Genomic DNA, 26,240 nt, shown 5'->3' with positions numbered 1-26,240 from the left:
GACAGATTTTTGAGTATATATTAGGTTTTGTGTTAGATAATTTTCTCAACATGTAGAGGAGCATGGACTCCTCCTATTTTAGGGTATGATATAAAAATCACCAAATTTTGATGTGAATTTGGAATTTAGACCTAATAACAGTGCTGTGTTATCCCCATTCACAAACAACTTACCTGTTAAAGTGTCCAACTTTGCAGAGGACACCGAGCTATACTGTGGATGTGATCACTTCAGTAATAAGAGACCTAGGCCCAATGAAAGGACTACTGATTTCAAAGGGTTCCATCTAACTGAATGCTTACGCCGGTGTAAAAATGTTTGCAATGTCTGCAGTTTCAGCTTGAGCTGCATGTTGGCCGCTAGATGGTGGCTCAAACAAATTCAGATGATAATGAATGATAATGAAGAAAACATCCCATTTATTCCTTCAAATACAGTATTTTTTTTACCCAAGGAGCTATGGTCTCAGTCATTTTACTTCTTCTAATGTATGTGTTTATTAAGGTTTGGTTAATAAAGTTTTGGACACACTTTTCACACTTTCCCAAGGTTCCCAAACTTTTGACTGGTACTGTATATGTTTAAACAGGGTTATGTTTGGGACATGTTTACTTAAAAGGAGAGATCAGTTCACTCATGATGGTTAATATTACTCAGCCTGTGGAATGATCGTACAATGTCTGTAGCTTTGGAGGAGCTTTGTCAGGAGTAAATAACCCAGATAATGACCGCAAATTTCTAACAGACAGCCTGTGTTACAAATTTGGGAATAGAGTTTGAAAGACTTGGATGTTTACAAGGCAGAGAGCTTGAGCCATACTAATTACTAAAATTGCAACTCTTGTGATTCCCCCAACCCAAATGGCTGGAGTGGCCCAACATCTCCATCCTGGAGCTGAGCTACAGTAAGCTGGTATCTTTTTAACAACGATGCATATTAAATGATAACAAGACATTTTGCTTAAACAGCTACAGCTCCCATGAGCTGTAGTTGCTGAATGCTAATAAACTAATAGTTATGTATGTGTTGTAATTTATAGTGAAATTATGAAAACCTTAGATTTTACTAATAACTACAGTTGTCTCCACATGTGATTCCATGTATCATGTAATCCTGTGTGGGGCCTTTTAATGGAATGAAAAAGGCCTCATCCCAAAATAAATTAAATTGTCAGGACTCAGTGATGCTAATTTGACACTGTAATGAATTTCTAATGAATTAGATATTAAAGTATATGTTATTCTGCAGAGGGACCCAGCAGTCTATTGAAGTGCAACTGAGTGCTCCATGTCACAGCTTGAACTGTCACAGACGTCTGACTGTTGCATTCATATCATCAGCAGAGTAAATTGCAATATCTTTATATCATCACTATCCCATTCCATGAGACTACACACATCACCATCATTAGGGAAAATACTGCTGTGTTTAAATTGATTTTAATTGTTGAGCTTCTTTCTCACTGCTACATTTACAAGCACAGTCCCCCACTTTGACTTTAATTAATACCGGTCTGGGAGAATGTGTTCCAGTTGAGCTGTCTCTGCTATAAATTCACCAAACAGACTCTATATCAGGCTGCTTGACAACTGTTTACTCTGCAAATAGATCAAAATGTGATGCACAGGGCTCTTTATGCGAGGATTAGCAAGCTGGAGAAAATGCTACACAAGTGATATTGACAGTGTTGATCTTGGCAAGGAAAAAGCTTCTAGAAGTGCTTTTGGCATGCAGGAATATGTTCCCTGACACTACAAATTATGTAAACACATGTGCATATGAACACAGTTTCTATGTATGTGCAGACACACACAGGCACAATAATATATTCCTGCTACACACACACTGTGTGCGCACATTTGCTCTGTGCCTTAATGCGTCATGCCTCCCTATCACCATGACAACGAATAGTGCCTGACTGTTTGACCAGTTTTCTGTGTGTGTGTGTGTGTGTGTGTGTGTGTGTGTATGTGTGTGAGTGTGTTTCTTCTCATTGGTTTTCACTGAGCAACAACACATCATCCAAGTCCATTTCACAGTATTATTGACTTCAGGCTGCAACCTGGTTATCTCTTAAACACAAATAGCAGACTGACAATTCACTTTTTGTTTATCACTTTTACCATAGTCATCTGTGTTTATATAAACCCACTAAATAAGTAGAGTCCATTTAGTTAGTTCAGATAATAGAATATTAGGATACATGCAGGGATGCAGTGGAGGTTAAAGGACAAGTCTGGTGATATTCCATTTTTTTTTTTTTTATTGTCAACAAATCTCATGTTTAGAGTCAAACCAACAATGACCTGATCTACTAACAAGTATTGTGTGTGTATCCAAAGCCTGATATATTTTATTCCTATGTGTCACAGAGCAGAACACATCAATGAGTCCCACTGTTGCACTGGGTAACATGTTCCTTCATTGCCACAAAGACACACACTGTAGTTTGACTCAATCCCAAACACACCGTCCTACTGCTGGATATACCCAGTAGAACACCAACTGTGCTCGGTGTTCATGCATGGCTGAAAATAGATGAGAGACAAAGTCATTGTTTTCCAAGTCATATCAAGTCCCAAGTCAAGACCAAGCTGTATAAAGTTAAGTTCTAAACAAGTCATTATGATATTAGGAACAGCTGCAGCATTAGGCTAATTTGACTGCTGGTAACCCATCAATGACAGATAGCTAACATTACTCATTTTAAAAGACAAGAATTAAGCTACCAAATCTTTGATGCAAGGATTTCATGCTGTTGAGTTACCAGTTTCATGACTCGAGTCTGACTTCATGTGATCTCTGGAAGATAGTCCACTACCAAATGCATTATTTCAGGAGCTAATAGGCTTGAGGCTGAGTGCCACAGTCAGGGTAGGGGAGTCTAGGGGAGAATATTAATAAAAGACAAAATAACACACTGATTGTTCTGGTCTTTTCACAAGACTTGTTGATGGTAAGAAAAATATTGCATTTCTATAAAGTTAGGGAACTCACAAGAAACATTAAAAAAACAAAGTCAAAAGCAAAGCAGCAGAGGTCAGTTTGGATCAAGCTCCCCAAATGTGTTTTATGTTTTTCCCAAGGTGTCTTTAATCAGAGCCTCTCGTAAAGTCTTGTAAATGCCCACATATTTGAAACTACTTGGGCCCAATTAACACAGGTTTTCTGTCATGAATGCTCTCCAAATGCAAGCTACTGTAACCCCGATGACATCGTCAGGGCTAATTGTTCAGTTGTAGTACTCCTTGGGACTCACAAACTGATGTGTGAAATCTAAAAAGAAAGCTGCGGGAGTGTCAAGAAAAGAAAGGAATTCATCCTCTTGGGAGCAAAACATTTCATTGAAGTCTGCTCATCAGATTTTGATATTTCTCATGTACAAGTAGTGGTTTTTGGCTAGTAAAGTCTTTAGAAGAGAGGCTAAGGGGTCAATAAACACATTAGAAATCATCCTCGGGGGTCATGCATATTAATAGTGTCAGGTACATGTGGATAGGGAGGGAAAATGGATTTTTTTTTTTCTGAACAGAAATAACTAATCTATTTTCATATTGCAAAGTAGTTTTGATGGTCATAGTTCACTCATATTTACCACCCCATCATGTGTTGCATATTTATCAGCACCCTCTGTATTCCTTTTTTTTAGCTGAGTCATTCCTCGAGTAAATGGAGACCAGATTTGTTGATTCCTGGTGTTGCCAGCTGGTTTAGCCCACATTACTTTGAGAAAACACACAGAAAACTATAATGTGGAGTTTTTTCTTCTGTTAGGCATTTTCATCAGATCCAAATGTTATTATACCCAAGCTTTTCTATCTCAGATGAAGGCCCCAGCTTCCAGCAGCAGAATATTTGAATTCAGTGTGTCTCTAGGCACTGCTGTGGAAATCCAAACACTGGAAAAAGGTCATGGGTAATGTTTATGACTCAGTGACAAGTGAGAAGTATATGAGCAGATTCTAACTCAATGTAAAACTGGGCTGCAAGGATTATTGGGCCAGTTCACACTTGATGCTGTATTCATAACACTTCCTTTTTTTACTTTCTGCCTTTATTTTTCTTTACTCTGTCTTTTTCAAGTTGCAGCTGCATTTAGTTTTGCCACAAGCATTGCAGTGAATATGTAGTCACCTGTAGAACCAAGGCAGTCCAGGGTAGGGATGCTTGTTGGCTTGTTGGAGAAATGCAGGATCAACAAATACACCGACAGAAAACAAATGAGAATATGATGATCAGATGAAAGAAATGGAGACACAGATGGACTACCTTCAAACTAAGTCCAGACAAAATAATATCCACATATACAACATCCCTGAGAAAACAGAGAGTAGGAACATGACAAGCTTTCCCAATAAATTCTTCAATGAGGCACTGGGATTGACGGGGGATTTTAATATTCTCCAGGCACATCGTATCAACAGAGAAAATACAGAACAAACTAGGCCAATCATAATAACCTTGCTGAACTGTGATATGATGAAAATAATACTACAGATGGCATGGGCAAAGAGAGTGACTTTGAATGGAACTTCTTTGATCATAACCTTACTACAAAAGTTAAACAACAGAGAGCCATGTACAAACCGATGAGTGACTATGGAGCCAGAACAGCAACTGTAAGATTTTGGCATCAAAAATAAAATTTGGCATTGAAAACAAAACCTGAAGTAAAAAAGCAAACATTGGCATTGAAACACTTGCACTAGAAGAAGTTGTATTGGCACTGAAAAAGAAAACACAGACATTAAAAAATGTTACAATCTTATTATCTTATTTTATTTTGATATTTTTGGCATTATGATGTTTTTTTCAATGTCAGATTTTTTCTTCATGCCTGTCTCGTTTCAGTGACAGATTTTATTTTTTTTTATTTACACTGTCAGAATTTTTTTCAGTTTCACCGGATTTCAGTTTCAACTTTATGTTTTTCAGTTTCAACTTTCTGTCAGCGTTTTGGCGTAGAGAGGAAGGCCCTTGCTGGGCCTACATTACGAGAGGGTGATGGTATCATGGTGGAGATTTTGAGCCAGACTGTTGTAATTCTCACTTTAGGACTGTTAATATGTCACTTTATTAACAATTTAATATTTTTTCAGGTGAGAAAGTAACCATTACGATTCCCAATATGCGGTCAGTTTATCCAAATAATACCTGTTATAACACCTGTCCTGCTCTGTCATCCCGGGGAGAACATGATCTGATTAACTGATCTGTGCAGCTCTCTTGGTAATTTACAGCTGGCTCTAATGTCTCCACAGCATTTTGATATATGATATAATTCCTTCTGGAAGAAGGAATTATGTCTCACAGATCTCACAGATGAAATCTAACAATTGTAGCTGCCACATTAGTTTGTCTGAGTGTAAACAACAACATCACTGCATCTGGATATCATCACATTTACATCAATATAAATGTATTAAAATGAACAGATCAGTCTATATTAAATTCGATTTTATTTTATTAAACGTCCTCCCATCCTCAGAAGATTGTACTCCTGAGATGAACTTGCCAAGTCCTCAACACACCAACCTGACTGTACTGTGACAAAATAATCTAATCTCAAAGCTCCACTAACACTTTTTCTTACCAAAAATAACCTCATTGACAGAGAGATGCAGTAAATTATGTTATTCAGTCTGTAATGTAGCTTTAATAAAAACCCAAACTGTTATGTAGCTCAATAAAATTTAATTAAATGATTTATGCTGTCATCTTTCTCTCTCTTTTTAAACTTAACTACTTATTTGGCACTAAACTTTGAATGCCTGATTACAAATACATATATACAGTATATATTTATTTAGTTTTTTTCTGGTTTTTTGTTTTGTTTTCCCTTCCTTTATATAAATATCAGATAGGAGAGCTACAGAAGGTGGAATATGGAGACTGGGAGAGAATAAGTCCATATTTAGATGTGAGTGATAATTGATATGTAACAAGTAGGCCTAAATGAATGAAAGTAAGAGCGTCTGTATGAAGGAGAGGAGGGAAATTGACTATGGAAATGCTAAACAAAAACAAATTAGCCCCATCCTTTTTAGTTATATTTGCTGATTTTTTTTTCTAGATATTTCATTTGGCCATTTAGCTAATTTATTTTATTCGCAGAATGCAGAACGTTTCTTGAAATATATGAGAAATGAAGAAAGATCAAAGATTTTTTTGGTTGTTTTTCTCAGTTTAATTTATTTAAGGAAGAAGTAAAAGAAACAAATGTTAGTTTTTTTGTTTGTGTGTTTGTTTGTTTTTCTTAATTATGTAACAGGATCCAATAAACAGAGAGAAGAGTGAGAACCCCTGTGGATGTCTTTTAGTTTTGTCTTTGCACATATAAAGATTAGGATGACAGTGAAAGTTTACAGGAAGGTAGCAAATACAGAAAGGTAACATATCAGGAAGCCAAGTATATTGTTGACTTTATGTTTATGATTATATTGCAGATGTTCTACTATTGTTTTATTTTTCTATTATGATATTTTTTGCTCTAACTCTTTGGGTCTGAATAACTGCACGGAACATTTGCAATCCTGCCTAAACTTTACTAAAACAGGATATTTAACTTTTGCCTGTGTACAAACTTTTTGAAAGTTATGGATGAATATTATTTCTCAAAATGTAAATGGTCTCAATAATTGTATCAAGAGAAAGAAGATTTTTACAACAACTGAAAAAAAGATATATATTGTTTCTCCAAGAAAAACTTTGACACAAGATGAACATAAAAAGTTGGGCAGAATTGCAAATGCTCAAGTTTTTTCCTCCTCATATAGCTCATCAAGGAGAGGGGTAGCTACTATTATAAAAACTCACATACCATTTCAGAAGATAAATAGTATAGTGGAGAAGGTAGGAAGATTTGTTTTGGTGATGGGCAGAATAGAAAACATCAAAATAACTTAATAAAAATAATTAAATCACCCACCAGATGAGGGCACTAAATTTATTAACCAAATTATTGATCTAATGGTAATTCAAGGAAAAGGAACAATTATTATTTGAGGAATCTTGTCTGAAATCCTAACTTAGACTCAACAGCAGGACTTAAACATAAGTCTAAGAAAAATACTAATATCTTAAGGACAGATTGTAGAGAGCTGCAAATGATAGACGAATGGAGAACCTTTCATCCAAGAACAAATGATTATACATACTATTCTAATAGACCCTCTACATATAGTAGATTTGACTACTTTATGTTTAACAAAGATATGACAACTGTTTAAAAATGCACTATTGGAAAAATGACACTATCAGATCATGCCAGTGAAGTTAAACTCAAAGAAAGGGAAATACTTATGGAGGATAATGAATTCCCTCTTACAAGATGGAGACTTTCAAGAGAATAAAAACAAAAAAATGCTTCTTAAAAACCTGAAATTAAAAAATACAGAAGAAATTAACAGTATAAATTTATGGGAAGGGGTAAAAGCCATCTTAAGGGGAGAAATAATGAGATATTCATCAGCAAAGAAAAGACAGTGGGAACAAATTAAGACAGAACTTGAACTTCAAAAACAAATTCATTCAAGCGGATGGGAAGGTGTCTCTACCACTGGTACTGGTGTATGTACATATTATGCTGTACATGCATACAGGTTATACAGGTTATGGGGTTAACAAGCTAAAGGCTAAAGTGATAGCTTTCAGCATGTAAGGACAGGGAGCCAAATGCGATCAAATTCAGCAGCTGTTCCTCGCAGATGATACTTCATCTTTTCTAACCTCATTAAATACAATACATCCTGAATCCAGCAACTGTGATCAGGGGGGGCAGAACTCTTCCAATTAAGCAATATCAGACATCTTGCAATAAAGGTCAGGAAAGCAATAAGCTCTAATTTGTGTCTGTGTAGACCTCTTGCCTCAGGGAAAACCCCTAAGAGAGCAGTGATTGATGATATATGGATTGAGAATCTCACCACCTCGACAAGTGATTAAAAAACAGACTTCCAATACAAAGTTATGGGAGGACAAGACCAGAACAAGTGGTTAATGGGGCAGCTGTGGCTCACAGGCAGAATGGGTCGTCCGCTAATCAGAAGTTCGGTGGTTCGATCCCCGGCTCCTCCTGTCCGCATGTCCCAAAGGCTGCGCCATTGGTGCATGAATGTGTGTGTGAATGATTATTATGATTATCTGACTCTGGGAGATTTTTTGGTCCCAGATAATCTGTAATATAATGGAATCTACTTTACATCAGAAAGAGTTGGCAATGAAAGTCCACTGAAAAAATATAAGAATCTGGGTAAGATATGTATTACATGGTCAGGAAAGGTCAGAGGAAGAAGTGACCACCACTCAGCAGAAGTTGGAAGGTTCACTCTCAAATTCAGTTTGTACCCAGATAGCTCTCCAAAGTGTGAAAGGATGTCCAGAGCACATGGTACTTTCTGGGGTCTGAAATATATACAAGGAGGTTATCTGCGTATAATGAGATTTTCTGTTCAGTTCCACCTCTGGTAATAATATTTGTATTGTGCTCAAGGAGATGGCCATCGTTTTGATAGCTATCACGAACAGTAATGGTGAAAGTGGGCATCCCTACCTTGTGTCATGGCGGAGAGGGAAATATTCAGAATGAATTTCATTAGAATGTACGTAGGTATATGTATTTGAAATAAATAAGCTCACTCCACTTGATCAAAAGCTTTTTCAGCATCTGTTGAAATTATTATTTGTGTGGTGGAACTTATACAGTGTATAAAACATTAAGAAGATGTCTCAAATTGAAAGAAGAATGTCTGTTTTTATAAATCATGTTTGATCTACAACTGACCAAGAGGGAAGGGGTAGCCTATTTGCTAACATCTTGTGATCAGCATTCAACAGAGAGACAAGCCTATAACTGCTACATGGGCACAGATCTCCCTTTTTTAATAACAGTGAAACTGAGGCTTGGAATAAAGTCTTGTGAAGTTTACCAGTTTAAAAACAGTCAATAAACATATTGTCCAGGCCAGGACATTTACCAGTCTGCATTGACTGCATTGTACTAGATCTCTATTAGAACAAGGTTCTTTCAGTGTATCAAATTGTGTTTGCAATGAAATTCTGTCTTGATCATTAATTATAGTAGGGTCAGTTGTTGCACTATAAGTTGTATTAAGTTGAGTTATCAATTGGGCCAAGGCTGACTGACACAACTGATGGCCCAATAATTCATTGGGTTTTTCTCCAAATTTGTAAAATAAGTGCTCTGCAGCTTGTTTGGATGTCATAAGATCAAACTCATTTTTGGCAGTTAGGAAAGTGTAGTTCACATTTGGAGTGTGTGAAGAAGCATAGTCGTTTTCTAAATTTGAAATAAGCATTACAAGATGATTAGATCTTTCAATATGCATCTTTCATTGGGATGCAGAATATCAAATTATAATTCCTCTTAGGTATTCTTTTAAGGCCTACCAAAACGTGCAGGCTGAGAGTTTGTGACTAACATTTACAGAAAAATTGATTTGATAATTCAAGAATTAACAAATTTTCATCTGATAGCATTGTGGTGCCCACCAAGGGGAGTGTGACGCAGAACAGCCCATCAAGGAAATGTCCATTGAGACCATAGCATGGTCCAAAATTACAATAGGTCCAGAAGAGTAGAACAGTAATGAAGGAGGAAGTTTATTGTCTAACAGAAAGAAATCAATCTGACAAAAGCTATGGTGAACCAGAAAGAAGGGGTTCTGCCTGTCATCTGGTTCTGAGAAACGCCACTCACAATAGGCCATACTGATCAAGGAATGACTGTGGCAGATTTAAATAGAGGGGATCTAGACAGTGGTTAAAATCCCCTCTTAAAATGAGGTGGTGAGACTTAATGTTTGGTAGTCATTATCAAAGTTTGCCCCATAGACAAAGGTGCTCTTTTTAATCTGATATACAGTATGTGCTAAATGTGGTGGTGTGAGGTCCTATGACCTATATATATCCCATGAAAAATGTGAATGTGTGTTACCAACTTTGAAAAAATGTAAAGCAAGGTGTATGAGCCAATCAGGATCAGTACTTTTGACTTGTACATCTATTTACTGTAGCCAATAGCAGCTGCAAGTTAAGAATCAAAACCAAACATGGAACAAACAAAAGTGGAGGACATTAATTAGTGGGAGATACTGATAACCAGCATGGTCTGTTGTATTGTTTGTTAAATTTGATGTGAAGATTTAATCTTCTATGTGTTCTCCAACCTGATTTAGTGTTTCTTTCTCTCACAGATGCAGATCTACATGTACAACTCAGATGACTTTGACAGCCTCAGTGCTGCACTCAGGGAGAAGAGGATCATCGCAGCCATGGCTGTTTTTTTCCAGGTGGGAACCTTTTTTTTTCCCCCAAGCCTGACTGTGTTTGTGTGTGTCTACTTTTATAAAGAGATGAGGGAGAGAAAGTTTTGTCTGCTCTTTCCTTGTAGGATTTGGACTTCATGGTTCATGGTTTACAGAACAGTTCACCCCAGAATGAAACTTTTGTCATTATCTGCTTATCCTTGTGTCAGAGTTTGTTCAGACAACAAAAACACAGATAGTAAGCTACTACAGTTGTGTCTCATTATCTAACACTACATTACAGGGTAAATCTGGGCCTCGTGGACTCATAGTGCAGCTTTAGGGCTTAGTGTTTTGATGCTCTTTTAGAAGCCAACCAATCAGACCTCATTCAGCTGAAGTCTGTTAGCTGTTAGTGAGTGTAGCTACAGAAACTTGCTGTGTAAAGTCTGTAGAGGCTCCACTGGCCATGAGTGAAGACATAATGACATATGCTCCACTTAAAGGGGCCCTGTGGAGTTTTCTTGTAAATAAAATACAAAAGTTATGTTTACATTGAACTGTTCCATAGTGCTACTAGAGGTCAGAAACTCTACAGGATACCTACAAGGATGAGTTGTCCCTAAAGTTTTTGAATTGAGAACAAAAATGTATTAGTGAATGGATGTGGTTTCCTTATCAAACTAAATTTGTTATTTGGTCGGACAAAACAACTTTTCTTTTTTTTTTTTTTAATTGAAAATTATTACCAAAATGAAGCCATTTTGATCATATTTGGCAGAGGTTAGTTATTATAGTTTGGACACTGGCCTCTTACACAGTGTCTACACAAGAAATGAATTGTATGAGATCCTCTGATTAATTTTATTTGCCTGAAATGAATTAAAACCAATGGAATAACTCTCCATTACTTCCTTCATCAGGAGTTCAGATATTATACATGCAAATATGATCCTTATAATATAGGCTTATCATTTGAACTACAGATTCTAGAACATCTTGACCTTGTGATACTAAGTTAGGTACAGTTTTAAAAAGATGGTAAAATCAGATGATTAAGCTTAGTTTAGGTTGGAGTAAGATTTGAGGTCAGAGTATGTATTGTATGCAAAGTCATGCAAACAAAACACTTACACAACTTACATTGTATATCTCATACCCCTCCTCAGCTTTTGGCTGAGCTAAAACCCTGATTTCCTGTGTTAGAGCGTTGTTGTGGTGTGTGGGTACAAGCTTGAAAACCTGTAGATAGAAAATCAAAGTACAGACATCAGTAAAGTCCTCTTCCTGCCTTGAGTGGAGTGGTGGGTGGACTGGGATCATTGTCGGCTCTATCACTCTCAATTGGCAGGAATAAAAAGTTCATTTGAGGCCATCGATTACCTAAGTGGGCTTTTACTTGGACCATTAATCCCCAGTTAATATTTCGTCCTCTCACTTCAGTCTCTTTCTCTTGCTTTGTCTTTGTCTTAAGTCTCTCCCTCTCACTCTCTTGCTAGCTCAGGCTCTTTACGTGTCTTGTATAGACAAACATATGCACACTAGCAAACATTTACATTGCCATATTGTCGGATAAAACCCATATTACACAACATGTACTCCAAAAGAAAACGCTGTTTGTCATGTTCCCCTCATCGTTACGTATTGCATAAGATGAGACCTTTGTAGCAGATTTGATGTTAGATTAATTTTATAACTTCAGTGTGTACTACAATAGTCATCACTGTCTATGTAACTATAATTTGCTTCGTCTCTGTTTGCATCATAATCAAAAATCAATTTTGACTTGCTGATGCAATATCAAGTGATATTATTTCTAATTTATCTTAAAATTGTACCAAAATGGCAATCAAATACTGTGTAAGGAACAAGAGTATAAATGAATAATCCTTATTAGCAACCCCAAAATATGATGTTTGTCCATACCTTCTAAAACAACTCATAGAAGCATTTTGTAATCTGACACCCCCATCAGCAGGACATCACAGTTTGTCTGTGCCTTTCAAGACTGCTACAAATCAGTTAGGTTTAGGGAAATACCATGGTTTGGATTAAAGTACGTTGTTAAAGGATGTGGCTGGTGATTTTCTATATTTTTCTCATTGTCAACAAATCTCATGTGCAGAACCAAACCAACAATGAATTGATCTACTTACTGTGCACTGGGTGACATGTCCCTTCGCCACAAAGATTATGATCACATTAGTTTGTTTAGAAACAGCTTCAAAGACTAATAACAGCAATCACATATCAAGTCTCGGGAGAGTAGTTCTTGCAAGGCCACTTAGGATGTGTGGGAATGTGGTTCCATTTTTATTGATGTGCTACATATCACAACCTCTTGACTCTGTACTGTCAAGTTCTATGAGAAATTTACAATGTAGTACAAAGTCAAGAGGTTGTGATATGTAGCACAACAAGCTTGTGAAGCTGTATCCTATGCATGCTCAGTGGCATCTGTCTTACATGTGATTGATGTGATTCATTTTTGGAGCTGTTTCTGAACAAACTACCATGACCAGACTCTTCGTGATGAGGGAACATGTGCAACAATGGTGCCTTGAACACTGACATGTTTTTGGACAACAACAGGAGGTCTACAACACCGAGGAATAAGATATATCAGGCTCTGGAGACACACACTATACTTGTAAGAAAATCAGTTCATTGTTGGTTTGTATATATTGGTTTAATATAGGAAACCTATACCATGACCTTTGTTGTCATGGTTAATGTAGTAAACACTTAATAATAATTGACTAATTATTGCTAATAATAATACTAATAATTTTACCTGTAAAGCACTTTTCAGGCTACTCAGAGATGCTTTACATAAGTTAAAAGGATCAAAAACAACACACTGAAAGCTCAAGGTAACACAGGATTTTAATCACAAATTAAAAGCAGTTCTGAAAAGGTGAGTTTTGATTAGTGATTTGAACATAGGCAGAACGGTGCAGTCTTGGATATGTTTGGAAAGAGAGTTCCAGATTGGGCAGCTATGGAGAAAGCTCTGTTGCCTCAGGTCCAGTGCTTGGTCTTGAATGGTAGAGACAGAAGTTTGGCATCAGATTCAAGGCAGGAGAGAAGAATGGTGTGTTTGATGGTGTCTAAAGGTGCAGTGAGGTCAAGATGGATGAGAATGAGACGACCAGAGTCTGAGAAACGGTCCAAACAGGTTGTTGGAGAGGAGGTAGGCTTTTAGTTGGGAGGCGACAACACGTCCTAGTGTTTTTGACAGAAAGGGGAGATATGGAGATAGCTACCTTGACAAGAGTGGATGGGATGGGATCCAGAACACAAGTGGAGCTTCTCATTCCTACCATGAGGTTGGAAAGCTCCACTGGGGTGACAGTGGCTGAGTGGTTGAGGGGGGAGAGACAGATGGGCAAGTGGAAAGGGCGGGGGTCAGGTTGCTGTCAATTTTTGTTTGGAAATATGAAAGGAAAGAGTTGCAGTTTTTAACTGTGAAGGATTTGGAGGTGTTGTCACTGGGTTTGAGAAGTTTGTATATTGTGGAAAAGAGAGACTTGGAGTCAGTGGAGCCAGAGTGTATAAAGTGGTAGTATAAGGTGGATCAAGCTATTTTGAGAGTGTCTTTGTATTGTTGAAGGTAGTCTGTGTAGGTTTGGAGATGCAATGTTAAACCGGTTTTCTTGTAGAGTCTTTAAAGCTGGCATTTACAAGATTTCATTTGGTGGAGTTCAGGAGTATACCAGGGAGCTGAGTGTGTGAATGAGACTGTTTTGGTTTTAATGGAAGCCAGTTGATCAAGACAGTAGGAGAGTGTGTCATTGTGTCAGTTGAAAATAGGGATTATCAGACAGCAGGGGAGGGGAAGCAGACATTTTACCAGCAAGAGAGGCTGAAAGAGCTAAGGGTAGAGATAGACTTGAGATTTCTCAAGGATATTTTGCGTTTTTCTTTTGGGATGGGGATAGGGATGTCAATGGCCATAGTGATTGCCAGGTAGTCAAAGATATTGAAGTTGAGGTGGTCAAAGATCATGAAGACATGATTAACTGAAATGGAAATCTTTCATTTCTGACCTCTTGCTGAAAATATGTGTTTCTTTGCTTGATGTCTAAGGTATATGACTTCATTGTACTGAACTGAAACTGAATCTGTCATTTTTATATTAAGTCTGTTGTTTTTTTGTCCTGTAATGGTTTGTATCTGTGTGAGTGTATACGAGATCACAGTTCACCTGAGGTTGGCATTAAAGGAAAGGTCAGTGAGGTCACCATAATCATTAGGAATCATTATCTGGGGGACCATGTGTCACCAGAAAGTGAGTGAGCATTTGGCAGGAATAAATAAATATGCAGTTATGACAAAAGAGATGAGTAAGCAGATGGAGAAATTGCTTACCTAGAAGCACTCTGAAATGGCAGAATAAGCTCGTTTTATTTTGAAAAGCAGCCAGAGCCGTTACCTTTACCTACAGTTGTCCTGCACACACACTATTACCTCCAGTACAGGACTCATCTGTTCTTGTAGTTCTCTCCCCTCCTCTGATTTATGATATGGCGGTATTCTCACATTTCCTCTGAACCTGAAGATATTGTGCTGTCGCAACCCGCAACTTCAAAGATTGATTTGAACCTGTGCCCTCAATAACTTGCTCGCTCGGCAGGTTGGGCTTGTTTGTTTGCTCCTATGCAAAGAGGAGTGTGTGTGTGGGTGAAGGCCTCTTCTTTATTTATCCAGATGCCACTCTATCCCCTGCCTCAATCACATGCTTCAGTTTGTCTTTGGTAACCTGAAAAGACGGGCTCAAACTGTGAGTGTGGGTGTGTGAATATAAATGAGCATATCCAATAATCTATACTGTGTTTTACTGTGAAATGGAGAATACAGCTTGTATGATGCACTGCATGTGTGCTTAATTAAAGCATAAGTACAGCTCACACACATACACAGATCTCTCTAAATCAAGTAGGTAAATCAAGTGTTTGTGTTGATGATTTTTGCTTTGTGAAGTGAAATGTAGATCGTGAGTGTGTGTTTGTATGTTGTAGTTTCATCACTTGAATAGTTTTTCTTTGTGAGTAATTGTATCTGTACATTTGAGCTTTGTGAACCAGTATGTTTGCGTGTGTGAGTGCGTGTGTGTGTGTGTGGAGTGTGGTCTCCTGAGCCTGCTTGTGTTGAGTCATTGGTGATGAGTCATGTTGAGAAAGAAGCTCTCCTTCTTGAATGATGAGCTTACATGTGTCCTCTGCCAGGCTGGATTGAAAAAATAAATTTAACTTCTTTTTTCCAAAATATCAAAAAGTCAAACTGTATTTCTTGTCAATAAATTGTCAATTGTCAATAAATGCAATGCTGATATTAAGAATTACATTTCTAAGTTGGGTTAGTCAGTACATTTAGTTACCAGTTTATATATGTATAGTTTTGTAGATTTGGGTTGATAGCACACTGCTTATGAAACACCATTTCTAGTGAAATGAAATACAGTTAGGGCCCTTAATTTGTGCTTAATTAATAATTGCTAAGGCTAAATGCTGAGGAGATACTGCCCACCATCAGAAGTGATGAAGCTATTTAAAGCCATTCACTGTAATATCATTGGTTATTTCAGGTCGTTATGCATAATATTGCAAATCACTTGGATTTACACCAATGTGATGAAGTACTTTGAATTGTCAGGTTTGTTTTATCCATATCACCCACCCCTAGGGCCTGCTGCTACTATCACATTGATTGACAGGTTGCTTTATACACTCAATAACACTTGACAACAAACTAGTCTGAGCCATTTATATTTTCTGATCCATATTATATCAGTCAATATTGTAAGCACAATAGTAGAACTTCAAATATGAGTAGTTTAGAAACACAAATCCGTATTTTGAGTCAAACTTTTCTATTGTATGTGAATATATTTTACATTTATGTAGTAAAAAAATGATGAAAAAAAGACAATAGTGATTTTACGACATGCAGAGAATTCACTATGTATGTGTATTAAACAGAAGAGGAACAAGCGACAAAGCAGATCACATAATTCATTGTCTTCACATGTGAAACCTGATCACAATAAGAAATTTGATGCAGCTCTTTACATGTCGTGACTGGTCTGTTTTCACACCTATGGAAATACCACCAGTGACAATGAAAATAGAAACCCTTGTACAATTTGATGCAATCCAATACACAAGTCCTCCACATTAAACAACGACAACATCATTTGTCTGTGCCTTCTAAAACTGATACAAATTACTGCTGAAAAATAATGTTTTATGATGTGAAAACGCTGTGGTTAAGGTCAGGGGCTGATCATGGTCATGGTTTTTAAAAAGTAACGCTGAAACAAACCAAGATCTCCTGTGTTAAAGTCTGATGTTTTGTTGACCCATCCATCCACCCCGACCTCCACCCTACACAGTTCCATAATGTCACCTGATTTCCTCCTTTGCGCCTGTCATAATAACTATGGCCACTAGAGGGCTTCTGTCACTTGCATTAACGGCTCATCCTGCTGTGTTTCTAGGGAGGACAGTCTCCCAATACAACAATAGAAAATAATCAGCTCCTCACTAGTGTCATCGAAACCTGAAATGAACCGTTCTGCAAAATTCCACATTTTACATGGGTTCCCATTTTTGTGGTATTACAAACTAAAGTGTTCCTTTAATGTAATGACATGGACTTCGATACTTTACCATGGTACCATAAAACATATGCTGTTCACTTGGTCCCTGCCTTATTCATATCATGCTTTTAATCTCATGATCATTTCATCTCTTTCTGTGTAAACACAGTCAGCATCTTCCCTGTTTTGTTTTCTTTCCTTTGTATGGGTTTCTCTGTTCATTTGTGAGCTGTTCCCTCCCCTTTCTATTGATGTTTTTTTGCAGTGAGTACATTGCATTTGCTTCTGTGTCATGTATTAATTAAATCATCACACTCATGTTACAGGACAAATTGGCCCCATCAGCTCAGCTGAGCACGTGAATCATGGTTTTATGACCCAGCATTACATTGCACTGCCGGCTCTGATTGAAACAGATGACAGTGGTAAACAGCTATCATTGCCCTTTTATTTGCTTATTTACAGCCCTGCATGCCTCCGCTATAAGCCACACATTCAGCTAGCAGCAGCAACATGCAAAACAGAGGCCCAGCTGGGATATAATCACATGGAACATCCATTCTACTTTTTACTATTTATTCCTTAAGTTAACATGAAAATCCCACTGAGTCTCATTTCACATGATTTTGGGGCATCTGTGCCTCATTTAAAATTATAGAGTGAGAGACAAGGAAGAGAGAGACAAAACAAAGAGAAAGAGGGAAAAGCTATCTTGGACTCTGCTCACCCACAAAAGGGCCTATTAAGACAAGAACAGTAGGAGGAAGGAAGAAGATAAATCCAGACACATATTTCACAACAGCTCATCCTAATGACATTACTTGAATTCATGAAGGGTGACTTCCTGCAGTGATTGGTAAAGTTATTTCATCCATCAATACTGTATGTAAGCACTTTGCTTTTTGGAGCGAAATGTATGCAAAAATGCATCAGGTGAGATACCAGCAAAGAGGTGCTGAGTCACTGTGTGGGGCATTGTGTGTGTTTGGGCTTAAGATGACCTGAAGGTTGTATGACATGTCATTCAACCATGTCTAGAGGCAAAAGAGTTTACACCTGTTCCAAATGACTGGAATACTTGAAGATGCGGTGATAAACCTTCTATCATCAGGCATGACATAATGAATCAAGGTGCACACTTTTGTACAGTTGTACGCGTTCATGGTGCACGAAAAGTGATAGTTGTGTGGAGAATGAAACAAGAAAGCTTGTGACAAAAGCTCAAACCCTACCGACTTTTACACCTTTCCACACCTGGTCGATTGCTACGGTAAGTCGGCGTGATTGTCGGATTCAGTAGGTAGGCAGGCTTCAGGCAGCGTTAGCCAATATTTGAACGTTGTACAGTGCACAACGGACATTCACTGCCAACATGCAGTGCCAAAGCAGAGAGTGGTGTGCACTTTATGTAGCAAGGAAGACAGTAATGGTGTGGAGGTCGGAGTGGTGGATGAGTGTATAGCATGTCAGACTTTCATGCAGCAGACCAACCGACCATTACAGACCTGACGTTACAATGTTTTTTTGGTTTGGTTGGATTTATTTTTTTATAAGTGTTTTAGTGGCCTAACTTTCACCAGATCTTAATCACAGATTCAGAAGAAAAAGGAAAAAAGGATTGCAGCACACCTTTTTTTCCACTGAAGTTTGCTGTCCTTGCTCTGAGAATTGATGATAAATGATGATAAATGAATGATACATTTCACACTGTGGGTAATGGATATTATTGAATATCATAATGATAGTTATATTATATTTTTCTTTTGGATACAAAGATAAGAAATAAAGTAGGCCTACTCAGAGTTAGAATTTACATGTATTTGTTGCACCTCTAACTAACTCTTGAGAAAAATTCACAAATTAACTCATCCTTTTTTGTAAGTCAGCTGAACTTTAGAAAGGTTTTTTTAGGTAAATACTTATGACCCCCAACAGACCTGACGGAAAAGAGCCATGGATTCAAGTAGCTCAAAAAAAACCCAAATAATAAATTCAAACAGCTGTCTGCAAAGGCAACTTGCACCTTATTTTATCATGGAAACCAAGTGTCACTGCTTGACTCTAGTATTGAAATAAAGTACGAAAACAATCCATTTACCTTTTATAAAAAGAAGATGAAAAGTATGAAGACATTCTCAGCAGATTCAGTCCTGGATGTATTCATTCCTAGAAAACCTTGTGGTTAATTTGAATTGGGAGGGGGGCTGGGGTATTCTTCACATTAAAGGTAGCAGAGCGGAGGTGCTCAGCAGGAGTAAGAAGAGCATGATGAAAGATATGGTTTGAAGACATAGGAGACCTCATACTACTTCAATCTGCTCTAAATCCAATACCCCCAGTGACGGTAATTAGGCAGTATATGCCGACAGTGCTAAACCTGCACTGAGCTGCTTCCAATTCAGCACAGTGCGCACCACTTGAGGAGACATTAGCCTCAGCAGTTATGCAGTGAAACAGAATTCATTACATGTAATTTGCTGTCGGTCACTTTTTAGTAATTTGCCCAAAATTTCAGAAGACATCCCATTAACGATCTTTAAATTGACAAAGTTTTTGTTCTTTGCTGTGATGGGGTGATGAAAGGCAATGTTCCTGTGTGCTTTATCTTGGCCGTCCCTTCCCTGCATGACCGCTGCCCTACTTATTACACACCATCACTCAGACTGAAGAATCGACTGCCAGTGTCATCGGTCTCCTCCCTCTCACAAAAAAAGAACATCCATTTATGCTGATTTTGAAATTTGATAATTTTTCTATTCAGGAAAACAAGGGCACAGTAACAGAATTATGTCCATATCTTCTTGGAAGAAATAATTAAAAGTGGATGCAGTGACAGCACAGCCCTGTCTGCTTAACATCCTATTCGGATTTAACACATCGCAACACATTTAAGGTCAAGCTGCTCATACTGTTCACACTGGATTCTTCTTTAAAACAATGTGTTAACACCCAGCTAAACTAGCCAAGAGATGTATTATTCTCTGCAGCTGCATTAGAGAAATCAATGAAAAGCATCGAAGTTGCTTACAGTATGTGAACACACATGCTGTTAAATGTGAGTAAGACACAGTGATGTTATGCATGATGTTTCACTGTGGTGTAAGTCTGGAGTCCAAAGGGTAACACGCACAGGCGGCATAACATGTCACTCCACTAATTCCCATCTTCAACACTTCAACTCTCCAGATTAGCAGCAGTTTTATCACATTTGATTGGCACACTTCTCCCTATACCCTGACTACTACATCTGTCTGTATGATGCAACTACGTGTGTGCGGCATCACTTGACACACATCAAATGATGTGATGCTCCGCAATACAGCCGTTGTGTGTTGCATTTAATTCTAAGAATTATTCCAGTCCCTGTAAAGGGTAACTACACACTAATTCAGTTTGCTCCCTCCCAGCATATTTAAAAAATGCAACAGAGGACTGGACGAGGCATGACGTTGTAGCTACGTAATGTGTGATGGCTCAGTGTGAATGGATAAATAGCATTTCAATGTAGAGTCTCCACGTCCATATATGATAGATTTTAACAAAAACTGTATATTTATATAAAAACCTGTGGGTAATGTGCTGCTTTGTTTAAACCAACTATCTGCTGGAAAGCACTGTCAGACCTCACCTGAGATTCTGTAGCTCTGCCCTTCTTTCAGTTTGTTGATTTGACGTGACTCAAGAGTTTCATGAGAGAGTCGCAGAAATGCTCAAAAATATCTTTAAATAATTTTAAAAATTATTCTTGTATTATTTTTTATTCAACTCCTGAACTTATGGCAACATTTCACTCTGACATCAGAGTGCAGCTGGGAGGCTGCAGCTCACCCGTCTGTATGTCTCTGTGCTGCTCAACAGGATTTTCAGAATAAAATGATGCCTGACTTTCACAAACAGTCAGAGAAGCTCTGGCTAATTTGCCACATAAATAATGTCCATGTCATAAATGATATACAATAATAATCTGCTACTGATGGATGGCAGCTCTGGGAATGACCAGAAGGCACAGTATCATTTTGTCAGTTCTAGAACGAACAAGAACAGCAAAATAATGCCAGAGTTTCTTGCCAGACATTCTCCTCGTCGTCCACCACTTGCTGATGATGTAATTAGTAACTCTGCACTCCAATGTGTCTTCTTTGAGAGAAGTCTGGTCGTTACTTCCATTACATTGTTGATTCATCAGCAGTTAGCGCTTTCAAAGGAAAGGGAAAGAGATAAGTCACTGTAAGACACAGAAAGAGGTGAAGGAAGTCAAGAGAAAGAGGATACTGTACATAGTCAGCAATCTCAGATAGATGACAGCAGGAGGAAAGGATGGGCGATGAGAGAGAAGAAAGTGGTGGAGGAGAGAAATATGAGGACGTGTCACATTGTACCATGCTTTCTTTTTTTTCCTGATTTGTCACTGCAGTGTCCTGTCCCTGGAGAGAAAGAGGGAGATGGAGCTGTGAGGAGGAATGAAGAGAAGGAGAGAGAGATGCAGGATTTGAAGAGAGAGAAAGGGGTAGATAGAGGGAGAGAGTAGGACATTGTGACGTGAGGGCCGGTGGCTGAGGATCTCGGGGGACGAGCCTGTGGGCTTTCAGAGACAAACATTAATAATGAAACGCTAATTCCCTCTGTCCTCCTTTCTTTCTCTCCTCTTCACTGTCTCTCTGTCTGTCATTTTCTCCGAATGTCTCCATGGCCACCTTTATTTCTCTTGATCTCCCTACCTTTACACACACACTTTTTTTCTCCTCACCCACTGTCTGTCTTGTCTTGTACATAAAACAGGGTCTTTATTGCAGTTCCAGTTATTAAAGGGGATTTATTATGCTTTTCCTTATTTTTAGTCATATATATAATGTAACAATGTCGAATGTTCATGTTAAAAGTGGCCAACATGTCAAATAATGAGGTAAAGGTATGTAGAAGTAATCCCTATGAGCAAAAAGATCTGGCTTCAGACTGCTCTGAGCACTTGCTTTCCAGTGGTTTTTTCTACTTTCAGCCCGAGCTACTGTTGGCTTGTGACGGATTTCTTTATATGGTCATCTGCTCCATGCACAGTGCGCAAGTTCACTGCTCCGTTCTGCTAACATAGCATTTTGCCAGTGTTTTAGGGGTAGTCACGCCGAGCCATGATTCGAGTCGAGCTGACACACTGGGAGTTATTTTCCATTACACAGCAGACAAAGTAAAATACGTAGTTTATCTGTTAGAGGTGTGCTGGTCATCTGCAGCTCTTCATCAAACATCTCGCTGTGGCTGTTTCCAAATATCTCCATATCTTGTTATTTCAACCAGTTTTTAGCGCCGCTAACGAAGCTCTGCTAATTCAGTGAGGAACATGTTTCACTTCCAGTAAATTCTTCACAATAAAAGTATCCTGTTATTCAGTCATTTAAAAGCTTTTAATATGAATCAGTAAAGAAGGAAATGTTGGGTTTGCATTGGTAGCAACTTAACACGATTCTGATACGTGCTGCCCCTTGGCAGGCTTCCGGAAAGCTGGCCAATCAGAACGGTGTGGGCTCATCAGGAGGTGGGCTTTAAAGAGACAGGAGCTAAGACTGCCTGTTCAGAGACAGAGGCTGAAGTGAAGGGCTGCATAAAGGGCCAGTATAAGATGAATAGAGTTTTTTGAACAGTGAATCATGCAAAGCTGCTCTAGTGGACTCCCAGAATAAAAATATAGAGCTTGAAATGAGCATAATAGGTCCCTTTTAACTTCTTCTGCTATTTGAAATGATTACACAATGGATGTCTGTGCTGTGTGTGTGTTCGTGTGTGTGTGTTTGCATTGGTGGGTGGGGATTAGTTAGAAACTGTTTCTAATATTGCCACAATTAACCTTACTCCTAAGTTACTAAGTTACTCTTAAGTTTCTTTCTCCTTCAGTATATTTGTTTCTTTATTAGCTGTACAATCTCAAGTTGTTCATACGTTGGCAATCACACAAAGATAACAGATAATTCTATGATGCAGGACATGTGCTCCTCATTTGCAGGGAAATTTCAATTACTTTCAGCTTTTTTGGCTTTTTTAGGTGACGCACCACTCTTCAATATCACAGTTAGAGCAGACAGTCTCAGACAAAGATGTCATATCAACTACATATTAACATGTGATATGCATCTGGATATTTTATCTGGAGGAGGAAATGCCAAATGCACTGCAAATGGAAAGCTAACAGATCGGCCAAACCGATCTGTTAGTTAGATGGAAGTAGCATTGCTTCAGGAGACTCTTGGGACCATTATGAAGTGTAATATGAGGGGTACGTTTCTACAGTAATGTTAGCCTAGTTAGCAAGGATAGTGAAAAGTAGCTTACTGATGCCTTTGGCTGTCTCTGTCTGCCTGGGACGCCCCATATTTGTTGACAAATCTTCCAGCTCCATCTTGCCTATTTGCATATCGAAGTCCAATCACAATGCAAGCAGAATAAAGCAGAAGAAAATGCAAAGATTTCAGGAACAGGTGTTGTTACTCAGATAAGGTATCCAGATATAGATCACATGTTGATAGAGGAAATGGGGTCACGTTTTTGCTCAACATGGTCTGCATAGGTATTTTTAAAGGGAATATCTCTAAAGGTGCATCCTTGTATGACTGTCCCTGTAAGCCATATTTTTGAAATAGTATGCAGACTGGAGCAAGTCATTCGTCATTTAGTTGAACGATAGTATACAGTATAAGTCAAGTTCATACAATTGCATTTCAAAAAGTCAACTAACCTAGTCAGCCAACTTCTCTTAAAACTCCATTTTGCATTTACAGATGCCGCCACCTTGTGGTCTATATAGATAGTATGTAGTTACATATTTTGGGATGTGTCTGTTGTGTCTGGATGGATCTGATATGGAAGCAGCCTGATTATTCATTGTACTGTATGTTAACTATGTGAATAATGTGTTACAGGCAGCTGACCCTCGATCTGCTATAAATGATCCAATTCTACCTCTGCTGAGATCTCTTGAGACAGTTACTGTCAACACTGACAACAACCTCTTATATAAATGTTGGTGACTATTTTACAAGATTAACAAGGTCTTGTTTAAATGTCAAACTTAGTTTTGTTGATGGTTAACTTTAAGTTTTGTTTGATATAATTTGTGGCAGGAGTACTCAAATACACTCTTAGAGGTCCACTTAATAGATTTCCACCTTATCAAAGGTCCAGTAAGGGTGCATTATATGAGGATATTTCAGTACAAGAACTCCATATTTCTGTACATAAACAGCATTTCCGTATTAATGGGAGACTTGATGCTATTGTTGTGTAGTCTTTAAACTTGAGCATAAAAAGGTGTGATTGCCAGGCGGAGACACTGCTATGTTCATTAGTGAATTCTTGACTGTATTCATTGTTGAAAATGTTTGATTTTACAATTATTCTGCTTCAGTTTTTATCACAATTATCACTTCAGTTGGTTCAGTTTTGTGGATCTTACTTCTGTGTTTTTGGGATAGTTTTGTTCAAAACAGGCATGTTTGGTGTTGTAGTGGCACTGCATTCCCACTCTTCATTATGGAGAATATTAATTGGAAATCAATTCTCATTTCTCTGTCCAGTCATCCTTAAATGCATGTTTTTCACTTTCAATCTCACTTTTTCCTTTATCAACTGGAGCTCCTACATTCCACAACAGCCTTGTTAACTGCAGCGACTGGCGGGTGGCTGAATGATGACAGTTAAGGTGACATGGTATCAATGTGTCAGTCAAAAGCAGTCTGGATCAGGTTGCAGTCCAGTTTTGTTCCCCAGTCAGGATTAAATTGTTATTCAGTCTGATCTGGACCAGAGTTCACCTGCTGAGTATATATGGTTTATGGTATAAAAATGCTGTACCTCTAACTTCTTTACTTTTCCATACATATGTGCTGGCTTGGCTTGACTCAGTTTGACTTGGCACGTCAGCCCAGCATGGCAAGGATTTGCATCTCCATTACAATAGAGCTACCCACTTGAAGGTGTGTCTTGTGATGATGCGCTTGTCTTGAGTTGATGACATTTAAAAGGGGAGAGTGTATGAAAGTAGCTCTGAAGGAGATAACATGTTTGGTTACATTAACATTTGTTGCTAATGTCCAAGATGAGCTATTGCTCAGTGAAGGAGGAGGTGCAGTTCTCCTGGATCAACAGCCAAACAGAGGTTGGTAGTGAGCATTGGAAGAGGAGCATCTATTGTATCTAGCAACCAATCCCTGATAAATGTAGCCACCTCCATATTCATCTCTTCATGGATCATGTGTCACATGCTCATTCACCACAGTCACATGAGTGAATAAAATGAAAAATAGATTTGTTTTTGTTTTTTTTACTCCCAATTGCGAGAATTATATCATATTGTTCAACATGTCATCCACAAAAATGGGCTGCTTTTGAAAAGGGTTTGTTCATGTGCTTGATAAATGCACAGAAATTGAACAGCTTATGTTTTGTTCTATGTGCTTTTGGTGTGGTCCAATCAAGCAGGCAGCGTAAGCACAAATCCCAGTAATCCTTCATACCAAACTTGACAATTAAAATCCAACTAGCCATCAAGTGTGTGTTTCAACATCCAACTGGACATTGTGTGTGTGTGTGTTCATTAAACCCGTAGGTCAACGAGTGTGTTTCCAAATCCAGGAGAGAAGAGGTTGTGGAAAGTCTAGGGTGGGAGGGGAGGCATGACAGCAGTCTTGGCAAACTCTAAACTGTTCATGCAGCCTGGTGGATTTGGAAGCTGGCAGTGGCTTTGTGGTAGTTTGGGTTAGTTTGGATTACATACGACCGAGCTGTTTCTCACTGTCCAAAACATAACACAGCTACACTGACAACTACAAGTAAAAAACTGAGTGTTCAGGCTATTTTGTTACCTTTTTATATATGCTGCTGATTGATCATTGCATATTTTTTATATCCAGTTTTAATGATGTTTTAAGACTAGCTGTATGTAATAGTAGTAGTAGTCATTGTAGTGGTGGTACCCAGAGTTAAAGTAGTAGCAATAGTAGCAATTTCAGTATGTAAAAGTATACAATATGTACAAGTATTTATATTTTAAAAAGTATATAATAGCAGCAGTTAGTAGTATTTGTAGTATTTGCAAAAATTGTTACAGTAGTTGTAGCACATCTTCTGTGGTCAGAATGAACTTCAAAAATATTTTGACCTCTATAGCTCACAGTTCCAGCATTATAACTACAAATCACATTCTGTGGGTTGCCATGAAGTAGCTGTAGAGATTAGCTCCTCAGGTGAGGAATCATGTGACATAATACACAAAAAATTCACTTCATATGCTTTATTATATGCTTCTTATGCAATGCAATCTTTCCTAGGGATGTCACATGATGATGTATTGCTGTGATTTTTTATTGAACCTATGTTTTTACCACGT

At 38.1% G+C, this 26,240-nt stretch overlaps 1 protein-coding gene across 1 annotated transcript in view; it reads left to right on the top strand.

The window, feature by feature from the left end:
* ptprga (protein tyrosine phosphatase receptor type Ga) overlaps positions 1 to 26,240 on the top strand; it is a 483,716-nt gene that overhangs the window by 345,288 nt on the left and 112,188 nt on the right. The window contains exon 5 of the mRNA XM_067588517.1: positions 10,216 to 10,311. Within this exon, the coding sequence (XP_067444618.1) occupies positions 10,216 to 10,311 (96 nt within the window). The remainder of the gene's footprint in view (positions 1 to 10,215; positions 10,312 to 26,240) is intronic.

Source organism: Thunnus thynnus, chromosome 4 (assembly GCF_963924715.1).
Source record: "Thunnus thynnus chromosome 4, fThuThy2.1, whole genome shotgun sequence".
NCBI classification, from domain to species: domain Eukaryota; kingdom Metazoa; phylum Chordata; class Actinopteri; order Scombriformes; family Scombridae; genus Thunnus; species Thunnus thynnus.
The sequence above is the reverse complement of the archived record's forward strand: the minus strand, read 5'-3'. Positions and strand labels throughout refer to the sequence as shown.